Raw genomic sequence first — 22466 nt, 5'->3', positions numbered from 1 at the left:
ATCCACGTGCCTTTTATTTCCTTTTCTTGCTTTTATCACCATGGTTACAACTTCTGGCCAAGAGCAGACATCCTTGCCTTGTTCCTGACCTTAGGAACAAGGTCTGAACCTTTACATTAAGAATAATTTTTTTGTAAATGTTTTTTAGGAAGTTCATTATGCTCCCTTCTATTCACAGTTTTTTGAGTTTTTTAAAGAATGTGTGGGTGTAGAATTTTGTCACCACCTTTTCCTTTTCCTTTTCCTCGTCGAGTGACATGTTTTGTATGATTTTTCTTTTTTTTTTTTTTTAATAAATTTATTTTTTTTAAATAAATTTATTTATTTTAGTTGGGGGCTAATTACTTTACAATATTGTATTAGTTTTTGCCATACATTGACATGAATCAGCCATGGGTTTACATGTGTTCCCCATCCTGAACCCTCCTCCCACCTCCTTCCCCATCCCATCCCTCTGGGTCATCCCATTGCCCCAACCCTGAGCATTTGTCTCATGCGTCGAACATGGAATGGTGTTCTGTTTCACTTATGATAATATACATGTTTCGATGGTATTGTCCCAGAACGTCCCACCCTCACCGTCTCCCTCACAGTCCAGAAGACTGTTCTATGCATCTGTGTCTCTTATTCTGTCTCGCATATAGGGTCATCATTACCATCTTTCAAATTCCATATATATGCATTAGTATACTGTATTGGTGTTTTTCTTTCTGGCTTACTTCACTCTGTATAATGGGCTCCAGTTTCATCCATCTCAATAGAACCAATTCAAATGTATTTTTTTAATGGCTGAGTAATATTCCATTGTGTATATGTACCACAGCTTCCTTATCCATTTGTCTGCTGATGGACATCTAGGTTGCAAGGTGAAAAGACAGCCTTCAGAATGGGAGAAAATAATAGCAAACGAAGCAACAGACAATTAATCTCAAAAATATACAAGCAACTCCTGCAGCTGAATTCCAGAAAAATAAACGACCCAATCAAAAAATGGGCCAAAGAACTAAACAGACATTTCTCCAAAGAAGACATACAGATGGCTAACAAACACATGAAAAGATGCTCAACATCACTCATTATTAGAGAAATGCAAATCAAAACCACAATGAGGTACCATTTCACACCAGTCAGAATGGCTGCTATCCAAAAGTCTACAAGCAATAAATGCTGGAGAGGGTGTGGAGAAAAGGGAACCCTCTTACACTGTTGGTGGGAATGCAAACTAGTACAGCCACTATGGAGAACAGTGTGGAGATTCCTTAAAAGCTGGGAATAGAACTGCCATATGACCCAGAACTCTCACTGCTGGGCATACACACCGAGGAAACCAGAATTGAAAGAGACGCGTGTACCCCAATGTTCATCGCAGCACTGTTTACAATATGTGATTTTTCTTTAGCTTGTTAGTATGGTGGGTTATATTGGTTTCTGAATATTGATCAAGTATTGTCTGTGGAGTAAGCCCCACTTGGCCATGGTGTTTTCTTTTCCTTTTTGATACATTACTGAAACCCGTTTGCTAATATTTTGTAAAGGGTTTTGTGTTTATGTTCATGAGGAGTCTTGGTCTGTAATTTTTTTTTTTCTCTCTCTCTCTCTCTTTACACTGTGTTTGATCTAGTATCAGGGCAGACCTACCTTCAGTAAATGAATTGAGAATTGTTCCCTCCCTTTTATGTTCTGGAAGTGATTGTGTAGAATTGGTGTTAATTCTTTAACTACTAGTAGACTCTTCTGACCTAAAAAACCTCTTTTGGGGAGAGATTGTTTTTTAATTACAAACTAAATTTCTTGAAAAGTTACAGAGCTGTCCAAATTGTCTGTTTCATACTGAGTGCAGTGCACATATGCTCTATTGTGTCCAAGTCTTTGTGACCCCATGGACTGTAGCCCTCCAGGCTCCCCTGTCCATGGGATTTTCCAGGCAAGAATTGTGGTAGTTTGTATGTTGTGAGGAGGTGGTCCATTTCATCTAACTTGTCACATTTATTTGTGTAGAGTTGTTTGTGATATTCTCTTATTGCACTTTTGATGCAGTAAAGTCTGTGGTTATATTTTGTTTAATTCCTAATGTTGGTAATTTGTGTCTCCCCACCCCTCCCTTTTTTTAAGTCATTCTTACTAGAAGTTTACCAAGTTTTAGTAATCTTTTCAGAAAACCAGCTCTTTGTTACGCTTATTTTCTCTAGTGTTTTTCTGTTTTCGACTTCATTGTTTTCTTCTCCCATCTCCTTCCTTTCTCTTGCTTTGGGCTTAGTGAAGTCTTTTTCTAGGATCTTAAAGTGGATGCTTCCATTATTGATTTGAGATGTTTTCCTCTTCTCTGATGTAAACAATGGTACCATAAATCTCTCTCATAGCAGTAAGTTTAGCCATGTCTCACAGATTTTGGTATGTTGTATTTTCCTTTTCATTCAGTTCAAAGTTTTGTTTTTCCCTTGAGACTTCCTTTCGGGCTCATAGATTATTTAAGAGCATGTTGTTTTGTTTCTAGTTGTTTGGAGATGCTCTGTTCTCTTTCTGCCATTGGTTACTAGTTAGAGTCCAAGTTAGAGTCCCTCATGATTGTGGAACACATCTGAATAGGAGTTCAGTTCTCCTAGATTCATTGAGGTCAGGGGTAAATCTATCTTGGTAGTCTTCTGCATGCACTATTCTCTTGTTGAGTAGAATATTCTAGAAGTGTCTGTGAGACCCTGTTGGTTGTTGTTGGTGGTGAGTTCTTCCACATCCTTGTCAACTTTCTGTCTGGCTGTTCTGTCGACTGTTGAGAGAAGATGTTGGAGTCTGGCAAGGTGGTACTGGCCCCACATTTCCCACTTTGTTCTGCCTGTCCAGCCTTGGTGCCCTCATCCTTGGGGTCAGACTCTGAATGAAGCCTACTACTGCCCACTGGCAGCCCAGAGGGGAGGTGGCTGTCACACCCACCTAACCCTAACCCCAACCCTAACCCTCTGGCATGGCAGGACCCTAACCCTAACCACCCCACCCCCTCACCCGCCCCGCTCCACCCCATCCCCTCACCACCCCCCCCCACCCCACCCGCCTCCACCGCAGCCTCCCACCCTGCCTCCTCCTCCTGTCCCTTGTTTTCCAGGGCTGTTACTATTTCATTCGTTTCTTTTCTTGCTCCTGTTATTTCTAGGGCCCTGAGTAGAAGTGGACCAGGGGCTCAATTTCCCTTCATCATCCAGGCCAGTGTTTTTATTGTGATGGCGCTCAGTGCTGTCACTGGTTGCCATTAGTTACCAGATGCTGCACCAACACACATAGTTGTCTGTGCATCTGGTCCTCAGAATGACACTTGGAGCTGGGCGTTAGTACAGTTGCTTCACACCAGGGGAGACTGAGAGTCAGAGAGGTGGTTTGCCTGCTACGTCTGGGTCCATACCACTGCTGCTGGCAGAGATGACATGTGAGCTCAGGCCCCTGGCATTAAGCCAAGGTCGTCCCTTTGCAGCTGTGGCTCCTGGTGCTGCAGTGGTGACCGGATGAGGACTGTTGCCACCACGCCCATGAGGAGGAGCAGAGCAGATAGAAAGGGCCCGTGGTCCACAGTGGGCATGTGAATCCTTCTCCTTGGCTGCATTCACATTTCTTCCAAAGGTAACTGGGCCTTGCTTCTCTCACCCAGCCTCATATGTTCTAAGCCGCGCTCTCCATCCTTACTGTGATAACTGGGACAACCTGGGAAGTCACAGAGAGAGGATGGCGAGCCCTCCCATCCTTTCTCCTCACTGTCTTTATTCTCTCACTCTCTTAACCTTTTTTTTTTTAAATATCAGCCCTGTGCTTAGTGTTCCCCATCTCTCTTTCCCCGTCTGCTTCTGGTTGGCAGTGGTGGTGGTTGGGCTCAGACTAGCTGCGCCCACCAGCCTTCAGCTCATTGTCATCAATGTCTCACCTGCCAGGTGAGCTCCGGACAGAGCCCTCCCCGCTGGTGCCTTGAGAGCCCCTCCCAGACTTGAGGGGTGAGCCAGGCCACTGCATCAGGTCCTCCGGCCTCAGGGCCCCTCCCAGCGTCCTATAGGATGCCCACCCACCCTGGTCTGAGGAGAACTTGCTGGATGAGGTCACCTGTAGGGCACGGGGATGAAGCACTTGCCCTTTTAACTTTAGGAGGCGTCTGGCTTTTGGCGAGTTGTTCCCCTGAGCTGATGCTTAGCAGGACTCAGACACAACCCTGAGGCAGGACGGGGTCACCAGGAGCACAGCCTGCCCTTGTGTCCAGCTCCAGCTCAGTGAAGTCCCCCGCCCCCCCAGCCCGAGGGATGGATCCCCAGGCTGCTAGGGGGCAGGCGGTGCCGTGGAACTGAAAGGTGTCCTGCTCAGGCCTCGTGAAGGACAAAGGGCGGGCACCTTTTCAGCCTGTTGACTGTTTCTGGGAAGGAAAAATGCAGCAGCAGCCACATTCCTGCTGGTGTTTTTGTTCCCTGTTTTGATGGGGGAACTGAATCATGCTTTTCCTTTCATAAACAGGAGAATGTTAAGTACATAACAGCTAAATTAATCCTTGCCCATAAATTAGTTCATTATGTTAATTCAGACTCACAGAACTCAGTCTCATTAGTGTTTCCATTAAGCTGTTTAGGCTTACGAGCATTTGAAGAGTACAGTTTAAGCTGCAGATTAATCTTCAAAGGCTCCAAGTGTGTTTTTAACTGCAGGAAAATTTAAAATGCATTGGGAGGTTTGGGGGGATTTAGTGACTGTGGACAGCCACAACCCCGTCATTCTCATCAAAGGCCCCCAACCGCTGGGTATGGTACCCCGATGCTGAGAGGAGCCTTAGGAAGGAGGAGATGGGCAGGTGTGGCCACCATCCTCCCCAGAGGACAGGTGAGCTGGTTCTAGGCTGCGTGTGCGGTTCTGAGGTTGTCCTCACGGACACTGAGTGGGAGCAATTCCGCTCCTGGGGGCTTGTGAGAAAGACAGGCAGGGAGAGAATGCAGAGCACGTCCGAGCCTGCGTGACAAGCCAGTGGCCTCCTTGCTGAGTGGTGTGACTGTCTTCTTGTCACTGCCTTCTGGTCTCCATCAGAGGCCCGCTCAGGGCATCCTGTCACAGGACATACATCCTTCAGGGCTCCTTGCATCCCTGCTTGTGGGGCTAAGTCCCTGTCCTGCCTGCTGTCCCCTGTCCCACCCCACCAGCCCTTGCTGAACTGCTTTGCTCTCTGGACCCTGCTCCCTGGTGCAGAAACCACGAAACTCAGTCTGGATTTCAAATCTCCAGTGCACTGCTGAGGTTATTCCACTTTTTACTATTTTCTGACAAATCAGCAGAACCTGATTATGAAAGAGTGACCTGTTTTGAAATAGAGTTTTCATTATTATTCAGGTATGACAGGCCCGTAGGTCAAGAGACAATGGTCCCTGAGCAGAGTCTTATCACTCACAGTTCCCAAGAGAATGGGTCATGCTGCCATGGGGGACACATGGCAGGCTCCAGGGTCTCTCTGGAGGCAGAAGGAGCAAGGGAAGTAGTGATCTGAAGCCCTTATTGTGGCTTCTGCACAAAAGACAGGTGAGGAGGGGTGAACAGGCTTAAGATGTGCTAGTTTGAATCATTTCAGGGCTCGGGGCTTAGAGGCTGCCCCTGGTGGTCTGGTTCCTGGCCCTGGGGTGATTGGGGCAGGTGGAGAGTAACCCGAACGTAAGACACCCCCCCCCCCAATGAAAGATATGCTGTGGGGTGGGCTCTGGATTGGCTGGTTTGCCCAAGGAAGACATACTCCTGGGGGCCTCCTGTACCATCTCTAGGAACTGGCCAGCCCGGGAGTGTGGAGGTTCAGTCCCTGCAGGGTCAGCAAGGCCTGAAGCATCAGAAAACAGAAAATAAGAGACAGGGTTCACGTGAGACCTACTGGGAGAGGCCTCTCAGGGGCCTAAGACGGTGCAGGACCCCAAGAGTTTACTGGACACCGCCAGCTCCTGCCTCGTTTTCACCATGAGGGCTATCGGACTGAATAGGAACCCGGGGAGACCTGGCGTGGGGGTCAGCTGCAGTGTCTGGGCTCTTCCTGTGACCCTCTGGCAAGTTCACATGTGCCTCCCAGCCCCGCAGACACACCCCGGGTCTTAGAAGGAGGCTGTTCAGTGCAGGCCTGTTTACAGACCTGAGAGCTTGTTTGTCTTGGGCCATAATGAGAGCAGAAGGCTTTTAGGTTTGCAGCATTTCTAAACAACTGTTGCAACCTCCCTCAGCCCAGAATGGCTGTTGGTAGAACAGAATATACTATAGTTTTAGTGGGAAAAGAGAGAAAGACGAGATTAATTCTCTGTGGAAATTGCTAAAATAAACTCAGTATTAATGAGCAAAATTTGTTGGGGAGGCCCATTTGTCACACTCAGGAAGCCACAATCTAATTTTACTTGCCGCTGTTCATTTCTCTTGCATTGCCATTCATTTGCTGAAGGCAAAACACATTACCTCTCAATAAACAGGAGTGGGCCCATGTCCCACTCCCCTGCCCTCCTCCAGTGGCCTGATGGCTGACTTCCTGTTGGGGAGAGGGAGGAGGGCAGGGGGTGTTCTTCTGGTTGTCTTTTCCTTGGCTCACCAACAGAAACATTTTCTCTCAGTTCTAGAGGCTGAACGTCCAAGGTGATGGTGTCAGCAGGTCTGGTTTGTTCTGAGGCCTCTCTCTAGACCAGCAGATAGCTATTCCTCTCTGTCTCCCCGTGGTCATCCCTTGGTCTGTGTTGTCTGTGTCGGAATTTCCTCTTAGAAGGACACCAGGCCTGTTGGATGGGGGTACACCCGTGTGACCTCAGTTCAGCTTAGTTACTCCTTTAAGACCCTGTCTGCAAGTCCTGCACCGCCCCCCTCCCACTGGCCTGTGAAAGTGGACGGACGCAGGGCACTTGCAGGGGCGATGCAGTGGCCCTGGGTGGGTTTGCCCGCTGCACACAAGCCTGTGATTTGCATGTGCTGTGTGCTCAGTTGCTTCATTTGAGTCCAACTCTGTGGGACACCATGGACTGTAGCCCACCAGGCTCCTCTGTCCATGGGATTCTCCAGGCAAGAGTACTGGAGTGGGTTGTCATTCCCTTCCATAAATTAGGAGCAGGGGAAGTGAGGAAGGATGGGTCACTATGAGAAAATTGTGGTTGTTGTTTTAACTCGTCAGGAGACTTGTAAAATCAGTGCTTTCATCAGGTTCTCAAGGACAGTGAGGCTGCTGTGGGTGCAGGTCAGTCTGTGGAAAGGTGACTGTTTGCTGCATGCCCAGCTGTGCGATCTTCCTGAGTGTGACTCTGTCAGGGGCTGAGCTCCCCAGCAGGCCCTGCAAAGCCCCCTCCCCCTCCTCCCACCTCGTTCCCTAGACGGGACCACAGAGTGGATGGGTCAGCCCCGCTTGTCCCGTTCCTGGGAACCCTGGACCCAGCCTGCTGCCCAGTTGTGAGCACACCAACAACCAGGACAAACCAAATCCAGATGGTTTGTCCGCATTATTTTTGTACCTGACAGTTTATGGGAAATGGGTCTTTATTTTTTCATTAAAGAAATGATGACTGTTTTCTTCAGTTGGGCATTTCCAGAGAGCCATTCACATTTAATGCTAATACTGGAACAGCAGGTCTCCACTGGAAATATTTACCTTTTCCTTGTTGGCAGCTTGTTAGTGTTGGGCAAACAGATGCTTAATTAAAACCTCAGTATGTCATGCTTTCTTCTCACACATCAGTCACTCTTCCTCCAGGATGGAGGAAGAGCCATGTAAGAGGTGTCAGGAGGCATTCTGGTCTTCTGTTTTTACGTACTTGGGGGATGTCTCCTGGCATCTTGTTCCTGTTCAGACATTGGCATTCCACCACCCATCCCTCGCCTGGAGAGGCCTGAGGGTGGCAGGCTACTGTCACCACCTAGATGGCAGAACTGGTTTGGTTTTGGCTGTGTGTGTGGCCGGCAGGGTCTCTTGCCCTGGAGAATCCATTGCTAAAGATAAGGACATGAAGAAAGCAACTGCTTTTTCTCAGAAAGCAGAGGACATCAGGGCCCCAACATTATATTATCCTCCCGACTGCCCCAGCAGGTTTTGTGGAAAACATGGGCTCAGAGAGTGTGAGACCCTGGCCCAAGGCCAGACACAGCCGGGATGTCATTCCACCCCGGGACTGTCTAGCCCCTGCTCTCTTCGCCCTGGGGCACCCTGCTCTTCATTTTGCCCCGGGGCTGCATCTTTGCCCCACCAAGCAGCCAGCATCCTGTACTGGTTGTGGCCCCTCCTCAGCGTTCATGGCTCCAAGAGCCCCAAGGTCCCATCTGTGACACAGCCATGGAGACAGGGGCGCTGGACACACAGACTGGAGACCAGGAGGCATGGTTTTGGGGGACATGCTGACTGCTTTCATCCCCCAGAAATCAGAAAGGAGAAAGTATAGCACGGGGGGGCCCATCCTCCACAGATGGTGACAAGCCCAAAGAAGATTTGGCTCTTACTCTATTCAAATAGAGAACCTCTATTTATCAAAAGACACCATAAGCAAAGTGAGAAAACCAGGCATCAACTGGGAGAAGGTATTTATAACATAAGTAAATGACAAAGGATGAATTCCCAGTGCATGTTGTGTTATTTAAGCCTGCTTCCACTTATATTAAAGCACCCATTGTTAAGGCAATGGATAAACTAATGCACATTTCTGAGTACTTTCCTGTGTGAGGGGCAGGCCTGGGTCAAGACCTCAGGTGTTCAAGTTCATATTTTCCCAAGATGGAGGTTCATGTGTGTCTGTTACTTTATTTAGTAGGCTTTGTAACTAACCCGTGTACCAGGCTTTATTTAGTAGGCTTGTAACATGTGTACCAGGCAATCGTTCATGTGTCAAACAGTAAATGTTTTAAAAATAAAGGTAAAAAGTAGTTATTGTTAACAACCCCTGGAGATAGGTTCCACTGCCCTGGTTTTTACAGATAGGGTCAGAGTAGCTGCTGACACAGTGGCCACTTACCGCGTGCCGGGCACGTTATATGAACCATCTTTTTTGATGTTTTTGCGCCTCAGCAGATTTGACAGCTTTCATCACTGCACATTACAGATGTCAGAAGCTTAGGGAGATGAGATAGCCCCGTGGTCACTAACTGGTTGCAACAGGTGGTCGGGCAGGGTCTCCCTGGTGGCCTGCCCCATGTCCCCCCCACCTCCCATGAGTGAGGGGCCTCCTCCCCAGGCCTCCTCTCTGGAGCTGGTGATGAGGTGTCCACCCCGCTTCGTCCTGTGCTGTCACATCCAGGCTTGAACGATGGTGGCAGCCCCGCATCTTGCTACCAGGAACCTAAGGGTCCAAACCACTGGGGCAGCCATGACAAAATCCCACAGACCAGGCAGCCCAGACCACAGGCCCTTGTGTCTTGCAGCTCTGGGGGCTGAAACCCAAGTTCAAGGTGCCAGCCCACTGCTTTCTCGTGAGGGCCCCGTAGTGTGGCAGCTGGCAGATGACCGCCACCCGTGTCCTCACGTGGCAGAGGAGATGGGAGGCACACTCTCTCTGTCTGTTCTCCTGAGTCTGCTAGTCCTGCCCTGGCCCCTCATGACTGCATCCAAACCTCCTGAAAGTCCTGCCTCCAGCTGTGCTGGCATGGGGTTAGGGGGTCAACCCTGAGTCTGGGTACACAAGCCTGTGGTCCATGGAGGGTACAGAAGAGGGAGCAGGGAGCAGGCGGAGCCAGCAGGTGAAGCAGTTGGCGTTGGTGTCTGCTCACTCTTGAGGCCATCCAGCCACAAGGATCTTGCCGTCTGGTGATCTCAGCCTTCCCTCAGGCCTCAGCCGGGGCCCACGTGGCTATGGGTGCCGTCGTTGAACCTGTGATGGTGCTTGGGTCTGAGTCCCTCTCATTCTGCTGTGAATTTCTCTGGCATTGTATTCGAGCAGGGTTTCCAGGCTCTCAGGGCAGGAGTTGCTAGTGGCTGGGGTCCCGCTAAGTTTGGGGCCCCATGTTGTACATGGGAACCCTGCCCGCAAGGGGCCAGCATCCACACGGCTCTCACATCCGCCTGTGCTTTCAGGCATCCGAATGCTGGATGGAGATGTGACCGATGTGGTGGAGGCCAAGTCTCTGGGCACCAGACCCAATTACATCGACATCTACAGCGCCAGCTGGGGGCCGGACGATGATGGCAAGACGGTGGATGGGCCCGGCCGGCTGGCCAGACAGGCCTTCGAGCACGGCATCAGAAAGGTGTGGTGACCCAGAACCGCGGTGGGAGGGCTGGGTGAGGGGCAGAGTAAGGGCTCTCAACAATTAAAAACCAGAAAGAATAAAGAAGCCAAAAACATAATATTGAAAGCAATTCTATAAACCCAAGATGATGATCTGTGCACACTGAAGGGCTCCGCTTCTCACCCTTTAAGAGATGAGTGCAGGATCAGCTTCATGCTGGTTTGCAGTCTGTCTTATTAAGTAACCAACATAGAAGTAAGGAGAAATCTTGTCACGTAGGTAGCAGTGAATAAGTTTAAGGGACGTCCCTGGAGGTCCGGTGGTTAAGACTTCACACTTGCAGTGTGGGGGCAGGGGTTCCATCCCTGATCGGGGGAGCAAGACCCTACATGCCCCCATAAAATTAGATAAATATATAAATAAATTTGAGGATTACACACACAGAGTCAGAGTGACTCAGGGAGAGCCCCGGCACAGGATGAGGTGGGACCAGGGCCAGAGCGAGGGAGAAGTCAAGTAGGAGCTCAGGGCAGCAGCCACCCACCAAACCAGAGCAGAGGGATGTCATTACAGAGTTGCTGCTCCCAAGGTGCCTGCAGCTCACCTGCCAGCCCCAGGACTCTGCCTCGCAGCCTGACAGCTCCCGGCTTGGGGTGTGCAGCTGGGTGGTGGGGGTCCTAGACTGACTGCCTGGCCTGTTATTGGGGTTCTGCCAGTGGAAGGATGTCTGGGACTCAGCCCTCCTGCCCACAGGACCCCCATCCTGGAGCTCTGCATCCATCACAGGCTGTATGCTCACCCCGCACCCCCAAGGCATCAGGTCTCCATGGTGCTCCCTCCCCACCAGTGTGCCACCCAGACATTTAGGACATCTGGGGTGGAGCCCACTAGGGGCTGTCAGAGCAAACAGCTGAGCATGAGCCCTCAACCCATTGGCCAAGAGGGGCAGAGGAGGACACCCCAGTCACTCCATAGTCATCAGTTCTGGGTCCTTGTGAGTTAGGAAAGCTGGAGCAGAGAGGGTCCTGGAGACAACCTAGGCCTCACAAGGAGGGGGCACGGTGGGTTTCTGGGCGAGGACAGCTTCCTGGAGCAGACACCCGCCTGTGGTCAGTGTCCTGGTGGCCCTGGGTGGCCAGGCAATGCCGGCAAGGTTAGAGCTGAAAGTCCAGGCCTCCCGAGGCAGGGTTTATACCTCTGACTTCTCCTGTGGGAGATAGGACAGTGGGGCCGGGTCAAGCCCATTTTATTATTTATATACTTTTACCATATTTTTAAAGTTATTATTTTATTATAAACTGTGCACCATGATTAAAGTGTGGTCAATACATGGTTACCAAGTCAGATGGTACCAGTGGTTGTCCTGAAAGCAAGGCTTACCACCCTCTGCACCCTGCCCCGGCCTCCTCCACGGGAGCTTGTTGATGATTTCCTTTGTCTGAATAATACAATCTGGTCACTTTTCTGGATGTGCTGAGTTTGGTCACTTTCTATGTATTAATTCTCTTCTATAGGGCTGGGGCGTTTGTCTCCTGGAACACCCCCAGCCTCAGACCCCATGGTCCAGTGGCTCTGGGCCACGTGATACTGTATACAAGTGTGAGGCTTCTTGTTCCACCCTCTCTCCTCCCCGGCTGCTCAGGGCTTGAATGTCTGAGAAGTGGGTGACCAGAATGCGGCTCCATTCTCACATCCCTCACAGCTCTGTGCTTATCCTGACACTCATGAGGCAAAAGAAGACGGGGACAGGTAGACGTCAGCACGTCCACAGCTCCCACTCAGGACACAGACGTCTTCCTCTGTCCTCATGACTCTGAGGAGACGTGCAGGCTCTTCAGTCAGCTTGGCGAGTGGCCGAGCTCACCAGGCGCTGGGAGGTCGGGCGCAAGCACGTTGGCTGCTGGCAGAGGCACAGATTTCATTGCCCCAATTTCCAGCATCCCCCGTGTGCTGGGTCATGTGGATCTCACTCTTGACACCGAGGGGAACCTCCTAAAATTAGATATAAGTTAGAGACCACTTTTATTGAATGGAAGATGCTTCTTTTTAAAGATATTTTCTTTATTCACTTATTTGATCGCACTGAGGCTAAGTTGTGGCACATGGGAGGTTTAGTTGCAGATGTGAGCTCTTAGCTGTGGCATGTAGGATGTAGTTCCCCAACCAGGGATCAAACCCCGGGCCCCCTACATTGGGAGCATGAAGTCAGAACCGCTGGACCACCAGGGTCGTCCCTGAAGATGCGGTTTGAGAGGTGTGAATCCTGAGTGTCGGTCGTTTCTATGAGATGATTTATAAAGATTCTGAGAGCTGAGGACAAGTTGTTTCCAGGAGAGGGGCTGGTTGTCTAGGCCTGACCTCTCTCGGGTGTATAGGTGAGCTGTAGAGGGTAGTGTGTCGGGAGCTTTGAGGGCTCCACCGCCTGAGTTCTGAGCCACGCCGTCCTCATTCAGTCGTTGGGAGTACAGAAGCCGCAGAGGGACCGCGTGGTTCCCACCACTAGTGTCAGTTTCCTGAGATACTGAGGTCATTTCATTATGTTTTTTAGTCTTTCTGAATAAAATATGTCACATAGGGGAGCCTTAAATTGCAACTGTCAGAAGCTGTCACTGAAAATCCTCCTAGAAATTTGATGGTCTCAAACCAAACCACATTCTTTCATCTGTTTTCCTCCTTGATGCCCCACTTGTCACCTGCAGCCTCTGCTGTAAAACCTGACTGCATCTTTGGTAGATGATGCGGGTTCTGGTAGGAACTATCAGGCGCTGTATTTTAGCATAAAGAGGTGTTGGATATTGGTCCTTACATGGCTAGTCACCCAGAATGGGAGAGTCTACCACACTGGCTGAAGGCACTGGCCAGGTCCAGCGCCAAGCATTCACTAGCACTCCACATCCACAGATGAGCTATCCGCTTCCTTGGCAAGATGCCGAAACACATTCTGAGGAGTGGAGGTGGTGTCTTCCTTAACAGAAGTGCGAGTTCACAGCTGGCATTGACACATCCTCACCCTAGAGCAGCGTCCCCGTCTCCAGGATATGATGCCTGATGATCTGAGGTGGAGCTGATATAATGATAATAGAAATAAAGTGCACAATAAGTGTAATGTGCTTGAACCATACCAAAACCACCCCCACCCCGGTCTGTGAAAAAATCATCTTCCACAAAACTGGTCCCTAGTGCCAAAAATGTTGGGGACCACTGCCCTAGAGCCTCCATCCTGTGGCTTCCAGTTGAACAGAAGATGTGGAACATGAACACACAGTCCTCAGAGACAGCTTGAATGTGCCTTACACCTCACCCCTGGGTGTTTCCTCTGCCCTGTTTCCATGCTCTTTCCAGGAGACTGTTCTCAGAAGGGAGAGAGGCTATGGATGCCCCGACGCCCATGAGAACTCAGGGGTCAGGGATCCCTGCAAAGTGCAGAGTGAGGAGATGCAAGTCTTTGGCATTTAGGCCCCTGTTGTTCGCCGGCATCACTGGGGAACTCATTAGAAACATGGACTCGGGCTTACCTGGACCAGCCAAGCCCATGCCTGCAACGTAGTGAGACCCGGGCATTGTCCTCATGCATATGAGCTGTGTAGGTAGTGTGAGCAGTGTGGGCCATGTGAGTAGTGTGGGTGCTCACGAGTGTAAGCAATGTGAGCGGTGTGGGTATTCACGAGTGTCAGTGGTGTGGACGCTCATGAGTGTGAGCTGTGTGAGCGGAATGGGCACTCACGAGTGTGAGTGGTGTGAATGGTATGGGCGCTCACGAGTGCAGGCCATGTGAGCAGTGTGGGTGCTCATGAGTATGGGTGGTCATGAGTGTGGGCAGTGTGGGCACTCACGAGTACGGGTGATGTGAGCAGTGTGGGTGCTTACGAGTGTGAGCAGTGTGGGTGCTTACAAGTGTGAGCAGCATTCTGCAAAGCGGGAGCAGGAACGTAGCTCCCCCTGCCTTGAGTAACGACGGCCTTTCATCGGTAACCTACAGTGTGGTGAGGACTGAAGGTGAAGGTGTCCAGAGATGACTCTCGTGTAGTAGAAACAGGCTCTGATTGAATTTCATTCGGATTCTTGCAGCTTTGCATGAGCTTCGTGTGTGTTACTTGCACAAACCCGTGTCCTTAGTCCTTCTAAAGACTGCCCTTTGTGCTGACCATGGAGAGCCTCTGTCTTGGGCTCCTGGCCGTTGGGACAGGTCTCCCCAGAGATGTGGGAACAATAGTGGATGAGGCAGCTTTGAGCTGGGGGCTGGGCTGTCTGTTAAGCCCCAGGTTGGAGCTGGCAAGGATGTTGGAGTGAAGACAAACTGGCACAAGAGGGCAGGCCCTGGGGTCCGCTTGGTCCACATGTGGGGTGTCCTGGCACCTCTGGGGCAGGTGGGCACCTCAACCTAGGTGGCCTTGGGTTCCAGGGTCACATGTCCACATCCCATCAGAAGCAGGGCTTCAGTCGGCTACCAAGGTTGCAGGATTCCTTTGAAAGCTTCCTTTAAATTGGCCAGTCATTGGGGAAAGCCTGGGTTTCCTCCTGCATGTTTGTATAGGGGTGTGGGGTGAGGAGACTGGGGTGCCTGCCCATCTGGAGACAGGTGTTGGCTCCACCCTCTGGGGCCAGCTGCACCCACTAGCAGGTCCTGCCTTTGTACCAACAGGTCAGGTCCATCTGGCACTGGTGTGCTTGTTCAGCCGGTGTCTGTGGCTGGGGGAGCCTGATTGGGCCCGTGGGTGAGGATGGAGCTTGACCAAGCTGACAGTCTGAGCGCTTCATTGTTGGCCCTGTGGAGGCCCTGGGGCACTCTCCTAGGATGGCCATGGGCGTTCTGGCACCTGGCCCTTGTCCCATAGGTCCTGGGCCACCTGCTTTTCAAGGAGCTTGCTTCCCAGGAAGGGTTCTTCCTCAGCTGGCTTTGCAGAACCTTCATCCCCTCCCTCCCAGGACTAGCTCTCGCAATTCAGAAAAGTTAGATTGAGCCATCAGCTCCCACATCAGCATACGTGGGGTGCAGTGTGGTGTTTATGACCATGGGTCGCTACAGGAGAAGGCACTGGCATGGCCCTGGGACAGCACAGGTCACAGGAGGGCCTGCATCTTCCCCTGAAGAGCAGGGAGGGCTCCTCAGTACCGTCCAGTCATTCTGCTGGGTCCAGCGTTTCACCAAGGACTCTGTTAACATCAAGAGGAAGCCCAGAAACCACACACTCGGGGCCCCCGACTGGTCCAAGTGCATCCTTCTGAGCTTCCTCCTGGGGGAAGTGTGCTGGGCTAGGCTGAGACCAGCCAGCGGAGGTGTCCAGTGAGGGCTGACACCTGTCCCTACCCTCCCATCCAGGGCCGGCAAGGCCTGGGCTCCATTTTTGTCTGGGCGTCAGGGAACGGTGGCCGTGAGGGGGACCACTGCTCCTGCGATGGCTATACCAATAGCGTCTACACCATCTCCGTGAGCAGCACGACCGAGAACGGCCACAGGCCCTGGTACCTGGAAGAGTGTGCGTCCACCCTGGCCACCACCTACAGCAGCGGGGCCTTCTACGAGCGCAGAATCGTGAGTCTGGAGAAGGGTCTTGGGGGTGGGAGGGGGATGCTCCTGCCCCTGGTCTCATGAGTCCTCAGGGGCACCAGGGAGTGGGGATTCCTGCTGTTGGTCCCATGGGTCCTCAGGGGGCCCGGGGAGTGGGGGCTACTGGTCCTGGTCCCATGAGTCCTCAGGGGTCCCTGGGGGGTAGGGTCTCCTGGTCATGGTCCCATGAGTCCAGAGGGGGTTCCCAGGGGGAAGGGCTCCTGCTCCTGGTCCCATGAGTCCTCCCGGGACCCAAGGGGGGCAGGGTTCCTAGTCATGGTCCCAGGAGGCTGTTAGGGCAGTTTGGACCCAGCTGCAGACAGCCTCGCTATCAGGTTACTGGTTGTGCCTCGAGGTAAACCCCAAGCCCTTGGCAGCCTCCCCTGGACCCTGCCTTTCTAATTTTGGCACAGAATATCAATTAAAACCCTCTCTGGCTCTGGGGGTCTAAAAATACCCTGTAAGAATGGGGTGCATTCTCACCACAGTGTCTTTTTTTAGCTTTCTAAATTCTGCGGTCACATTGCTTGGGGTCCAACTGGCCCGTTCAGTTTCAACGTGTAAAACAGAAGGAGAGAAAGTCTTGGCTCTACGCTGAAACATTTTAGAAATCTGAGTGTCTTGGGTGTTCCCTTCCTCACAAAAGGACTTTTCCACACCCTTTAGGTTGAGAGTGTTCTTCTGTCTGCCACAGTGGCTTCAATGAACATAAATCAGTGTGGTTTATCTTTTAAAAATAGCTTTTACTTTAGTGTATGGGTAAAGTTAATGCTTGTTCCTTCCCTAGGTGCTTTCATACTTTAAAAAATGTAGGAGGGGAGGGTTTCAAGTTGAAGTCAATGCAGAATTCAAGTCCACAGTCCTTAGGATGGTTTTTAAATGTCTAAAAAATGAGACCTTGGAGCTGGCCAGGCATGGTTTAACCTGAAAACTCCCTGGCATCTTTTCATTTCTCCTGCTGCCTGGCCACATCTGTAGATGTTATTTGCAGGCACATTTTTACACTTTCCTGTGGGAGCCTGAGGCTTCTCATTGCCCACTGTCCTCTGCAGCACCAGGAGGATCAACGGTCCTCCTGCTGCCAGCCTGGCATTGGCCTCGGCCAGCTCACGAAGGTACTCATTAAGTTGTTACTTTCCTTTCTGCTGGAAATGTGCCCCTGGGATGGGACTGAGATGCTGAATGGTGTCCTATTGCTTTAAATATATAGCTGGTTTGCACATGGACTTAGGACCTATCAGAGGCCTAGGCTGGAGTAGGGGGGATGGTGTGTGTGAGGGGGCCCTGTCCCTAGAAGCAGAGATTGCAGCTCTGCGTGCTTAATGAGTCACATAGCCAGTGCATGTGTGTGTGTGTGTGTGTGTGTGTGTACATGCACAAGCACACACCTTAGCTACAGAATGCCTTAATTCCTCTGTCTCTTCATAAAGAATTCTCTGAGCCCTGACGTTTGGTAACTGGGTGTCGCTGGGTGGAGGGCGGAGGAGAAAACAGTGGGCAGCTGCTGTCCAGGGCCCTTCCCTGGTAGCACGGGTGACAGGTGATTTTGTTTCAACTCAGCCAAGGCAAGGTGTTTGCTCTGAGTCCCTTAGAGACCCTGCCGGGGGCGCACCGTGTGCTGGATGCTCGGCAGCTCATGTCTGTGTTCAGGCAGGCATCCGACGGCAAGCGTAGCTTGGGCCCCTGTCGCTCTCGTGCACCAAGTGCCGACAGCAACGACTGCCTGGTGCTGGGACGGCCCCTCTCCCTCCTTCACACTCTCATTGACATGGCCACACCACGTCCCAGCAGCACAGAGGGTCTCAGGAGGGGGCAGCCGACCCTGGTTCCACTATCCCCTTCTGCTAGCCAGGGGAGGCTCCTCTGCTCACACCTTTTCTCTGAGGCTGCAGAGCCAGCCCAGCCTGCCCTGCTCTCGGGAACTCAGTCTCCTGCCCAGACACCCCCATTTCCCTCTGGCCACTTTGGACTGAGTACAGGCATGTGCCAGGCACCAGTGTTGCTTCCCCAGCAGCCCTGGGAAGGGCGTGTCAGTAGCCCATTGGCAGGAGGATCCTGGGGTCACAGAGGGTGCAGCCTCCTTGCGGCTCCCTGCCCTCCCCAGGGTCGAGGGGGAGGAGGCTGGTCCCCACCAGCACCCCGTGAGTCTTACTATGTGTGTGACCCGCACGGGCTCCCTCTTTCGGGGTGATGGTCGGCTTCCCTGAGCCCTGACAAAGGAAAGACACTCTGTTTGTAAGAGGCTCTGGACTCTTCCCACAGGGGAAATTCTTTCTCAGGGATTCGCAGATGGGTGGCTGGAGCCTGGCAGTTGCAGGTATGTTAGTCTCCTGTTGGCACCATAACAAATGATCCCAAGATTCCCAGCTGGAAACAGCACAGCTGGGCCATCTCACAGCTCTGGGGGCACAAGTGCAGCAGCCTCCACGGGCCCATTTTCTGGGCCTCACGAGGCTGAGTCCAGGTGTCAGCTGGGCTGCGTGTTTTCCATAGGCTCAACAGGAGGGCCTGTCCAGAACGCATCCCGCGTGTTGGCAGACCTCAGTTGCTTGTGGTTTTAGGACTGAGCTCTCATCTCCTCATGGGCTGGCTGCCGAGGCCAGTTCCTGGCTGCTGTGGGCCACCCACCTTCCTGGCTTACATCCCCAGCGTCCTCTCTACAGCCAGCAGCACAGATCGAGTCCTTCTTGAGCCTCATCTTTCTGACAGATGTAAAGGCCTGTGATTACATCGGGCCTGCTGGATTATCCAGGATAAACCCTTGACTTAACAGTTGGCTGGGTGGCAGCCTTCGCTCCATCTGCAATAGCATGGGGGTCACTGCAGGGCCAGCACCCCTCCCAGCACAGTAGATGTCTCCCACCTGTGCCCCTGTGAGGTCGCCACCTCATTTCAGGGGGGTGCAGTCAGGCCATGCCATGATGAGACTCAGAGTCCTGCATCCTGCCCAAGGGCACTCCGCGTGTAGCTCTTGCAGCAGACAGAGTGGGGGCTTTGGGACGCTGCCAGCTATGAGGAGGACATCCTGGTAGGGGTGGTCTGTGACCTCTGACCCATCCCCTGCCTCTGGCTCACGGCAGAGATGCTCTCCAGGCCACCTGGCACCTGCATGTCTTTCACACTGCTCTGAAGTTGCGGCAACTTGGGGGTCATTGATGGGGGCCCTGGTAGGGAGTCATGCTGTGGAGGCCCCTCTGTTTCATTCTGCCTCTCCATGGAGTCTCGGGGTGCATCTGCAGAGGTGTGAGTGTGTGGCTGGGACCCAATCTCCCCACCCCATTAATCAGCCTGTTGCTGTGGGGGGTGCCAGACCCATGGAAACCTCTGTCCCTGAGATGTGTCTGTGTAGTACCTCTTCCGTCCCTGGGTCAAAGTCAGCCTGCCCAGGGCAGTGTCCTGAGCAGTCTCTGACCTGGGTGCTTGCTGCCCCCCCACCCAGGTGACCACGGACCTGCGTCAACGCTGCACGGACGGCCACACCGGAACCTCCGTCTCGGCCCCCATGGTTGCCGGCATCATTGCTTTGGCCTTGGAAGCAAAGTAAGTTCTTACTTGCCTTCCCTTCTTTTCCTTTCTTTTTTCTTTTCTTTTTTTAAAAAAGTGTTTAATGTATCAAAATACACATAATGTAAAATTTACCATTTAAGCCATTTTAAGTGTGTAGTTGATGAAGCATATTCACTGTTGTATGACCATCTCTACCACCCCCTGCAGGACACCCCTCTGAGTCCAGACAGCTCCTGTCCCCGGAAGACAGCTCTGCAGCAACAAAACACACAGACAGAGCTTAGACAGGAGATGTTCCGTCTCACAGCCCCAGGGCCAGAGGTCTAAGACTGAGTGTCGCAGGGCTGGTTTCCTCTGAGGCCTCTCTCCTTGGTGTGTCACCTTCTCCCCATGTCCTCACACGGCCTTCTTTGTATGTGTGTGTTCAGTCACTTTGTTGTTCAGTCACTTAGTTGTGTCTGACTCTTTGCGACCCCATGGACTGTAGCACATCAGGCTTCCTTGTCATGTATGTGTTTAGATCCTTTCATAAGGACATCAGTTACACTGGATCAGGGCCCACGCTATGGACCCCATTTCACCTTAACAACCTCTTTATGATCCCATCTCCATGGGCAGTTACGTCTGAGGTGCTGGGGGTCTGGTTTCCACGTGTGACTTTGGGGAAGGGACACAGCTGGCAACCACAGCTGTGTTCTCTGTCTTTGAGTCTGAGTCTTCTGGGCCTTCAAGTGAGTGGAGTCACAGAGTGTTTGTCCATCAATCAGCACTGTGCCTTCCAGGTTTGCCCATGTCGCAACAGATGTCAGGATGTCTTCCTTTTTCAGGCCGTCCTTAATATGAGTCAAGAGGCTCCTTCGTGTCTTTCTCTTTTTCAAGTTCACAGCCTCCTGCCTTCATAGGGGCACAGGGAGCTGGTGGGCGCAAACCTCAAGCCTGCACCACACTCCAGATCACACTTGAGGTCAATACAGCTGCCCTCTGTCAAGGGGGTTCATGAGTGGTGATGATTTATCTGCTTCAAGCCACATAAAAACCCCAAAATTGCCACATGTTGGATGGGTCTACTTTACATATGGTCATGGAGTCAAAACAGGTTTTAGTTTAAACATCAACAGTGGCTCTCAACAACAACCTGTGCCTTTGAAGGAGTCATTTGTTGCAGATGAGATTGTAATTTGTGTTTGGGTTGCTGAGTCCATCTAATTATATGTGTTTTGCTTGTTGATTCCCATCAAGAGAAAGAGCATAAAGCTCAAATGCTACCCATTTAACAAAGAAACAGGTATGTTTGATTTTCAAGCCAAAATGTTAACTTCTGTGTCCTGGGGCTCATTTAAAAAATACTAAATAGTTGCTTGTGTGGAAAGTTGCATTCACATACTTAGTGATTAATTGTTTTATATTTTCTCTCCTCCCTTTTTGGAAACATGCAAGGAATTTTGTTAGTTGAGGATGTGTAGAAAACAAACCCTGTTTTGTGCCACTTGTTCTGTTAAACATGGCCTGTGGACTCATGAACTCCCCAATCGCTATCTCCTCATTGTTGTAGCCCATCCTCAGAATTTTACAGACGGCAGGCATCACTGGACATAGTGTCCACTGAGAGCGTGTTAGTGCAGGGGTTGGTCAAGGGAGGAAGGAGTTGTAATGGGCATGCTGCCAGCTTCAGCTGAGGGGCTTTGGAGGCTCCAGGGCCAGGACCACTGCTCATGTGTGCAGTGTCTTCCTGGCAAAGCCAAGTCGCCCAAGGGAGGAGAGAAGCTCTCGGGCTGGAGGCCAGCAGGCAGCACGTGACAGGATGAAGGAAGAGCCTAGTGTGTGAGAGCCGCCCCAAGGGTCGGCCGGGAGTTCAGGGCCATCTTGGGATGTCACATCAGTCCCTGCTTCATGAGAAACCATGTCCAACACCATTTCTTAGATGTTTCCATACAACCGTGAGTGAGACTTTATTACTATGATCAGAAACGAGGTGGGTTTCCTCTTAGGAAAATAGTTTCTCACAGCTTCCCTTTCTGAACCCTCTGTCGTCAGCTCTGAAGCCCAGGCTTCCTGGTGCCTATGCTGAGCTTCTGGGGTGAGGGGAGGCATTCTGCATCTTTGTGGGCCCCACTGTCATGAGCAGTGACCAGCTCAAACAAGCAAGGATGGGGCTGCGGCTGCATCTGCCATCTGGACTGCAGAGCGTGTGCCTGGCCTCTCTGTCAGGGGAAGCAGTCTGTGCCCAACCTCACTGCCAGAGGGTCTGCCCCCTCTCCACCAGAGGGCGTAGTCTGTGCCCCTTCTCCCCCAGAGGGCGTGACCTGTGTCCCCTCTCCACCAGGGAGTGTGGCCTGTCCCTAATCTCTCCAGCAGGGGTCACATCCTGCACCCAGCCTCTCTGTCAGAGGTGTGGTCTGTACCCGCCTCTCTGCCAGAGGACGTGGCCCTGGGCATCTGGGGCCTCAGGCCCTCCTCTGACAGCGAGGCTGGCTGTGGTCCTCAGGTGGGCCGTGGATGAGGGGATAGCAGGTCAGCTTGTGCCAAGGAAAGTCTGGAAACTGGACCAATGGGAGCAGTTGCGACGAGGCAGCCAGGAGGCCAGTATCTGGCCAGGGACAAGCACAGTGGAGAGAATGTAGTGAAGTCAGGGGAGGCCAGGGCTAGGACCGGGCAGTGAGAGCCCCCAGGGAGGAGGGCACAGCCCCTCAGGACCCAAGCTACAGGTGAGTGTCTCGAAGGAAAGCAGGTAAAGAGGGGACATTTGTTGGGAAAGTAAAACAGCGCAGCTGCTGTAAAAAAGCAGTGTGATGGCTCCTCAAAAAATTAAAGAATTACCATGTGATCTAACAATTACACTTGTGGGTGTGCACCCACAGGGATTAAAAGCAGGGGCTCAAAGAAATGTTTTTATGGCCGTGTTCATAGCAGCATTACTCAGTAGCAAAAGGTGGAAGTGCCTCAGGCGTCCATCAATAGTTTAGTGTGGTCTGTGCAGCCATGGAACGAGTTTCAGCTTGAGAAGGAAGGAGACCTGACCCCTGCAGCAGCGAGGGCATCATACTGCATGAACTAAGTCAATCACAGAGGGTCAAATCCCGCACGACTCCACTCGTGTGAGACACCTGGAGCCCTTAGATTCACAGAGAAGGAAGGTGGTGGGAGTGGGGGCCAGGGATGGGAGGAAGGAGGGGAGTTGATGCTTGATGGGTGCAGAGGTTCGGTGGCTTAAGATGATCAACCTCTGGAGGTGAATGGTGGTGACGAC

General features: G+C 51.8%; 1 protein-coding gene across 16 annotated transcripts in view; it reads left to right on the top strand.

Annotated features, from left to right (window-relative positions):
* The window catches only part of PCSK6 (proprotein convertase subtilisin/kexin type 6), a 208113-nt gene that overhangs the window by 133985 nt on the left and 51662 nt on the right, over positions 1 to 22466 (top strand). For all 16 annotated transcript variants that reach the window (XR_014070285.1, XR_014070284.1, XR_014070287.1 and 13 more), the window contains 3 exons: positions 10010 to 10182; positions 15485 to 15697; positions 19152 to 19252. Coding sequence is in view for 8 of the 16 variants with exons in the window: in XM_081546615.1 (XP_081402741.1) it covers positions 10010 to 10182; positions 15485 to 15697; positions 19152 to 19252 (487 nt within the window). In the remaining 8 variants the exon portion in view is untranslated. The remainder of the gene's footprint in view (positions 1 to 10009; positions 10183 to 15484; positions 15698 to 19151; positions 19253 to 22466) is intronic.

The sequence above is a fragment of the Giraffa tippelskirchi genome, chromosome 12 (genome assembly GCF_054371585.1).
Source record: "Giraffa tippelskirchi isolate mGirTip1 chromosome 12, T2T-mGirTip1v1.2.pri, whole genome shotgun sequence".
Lineage (NCBI taxonomy): Eukaryota > Metazoa > Chordata > Mammalia > Artiodactyla > Giraffidae > Giraffa > Giraffa tippelskirchi.
The sequence above is the reverse complement of the archived record's forward strand: the minus strand, read 5'-3'. Positions and strand labels throughout refer to the sequence as shown.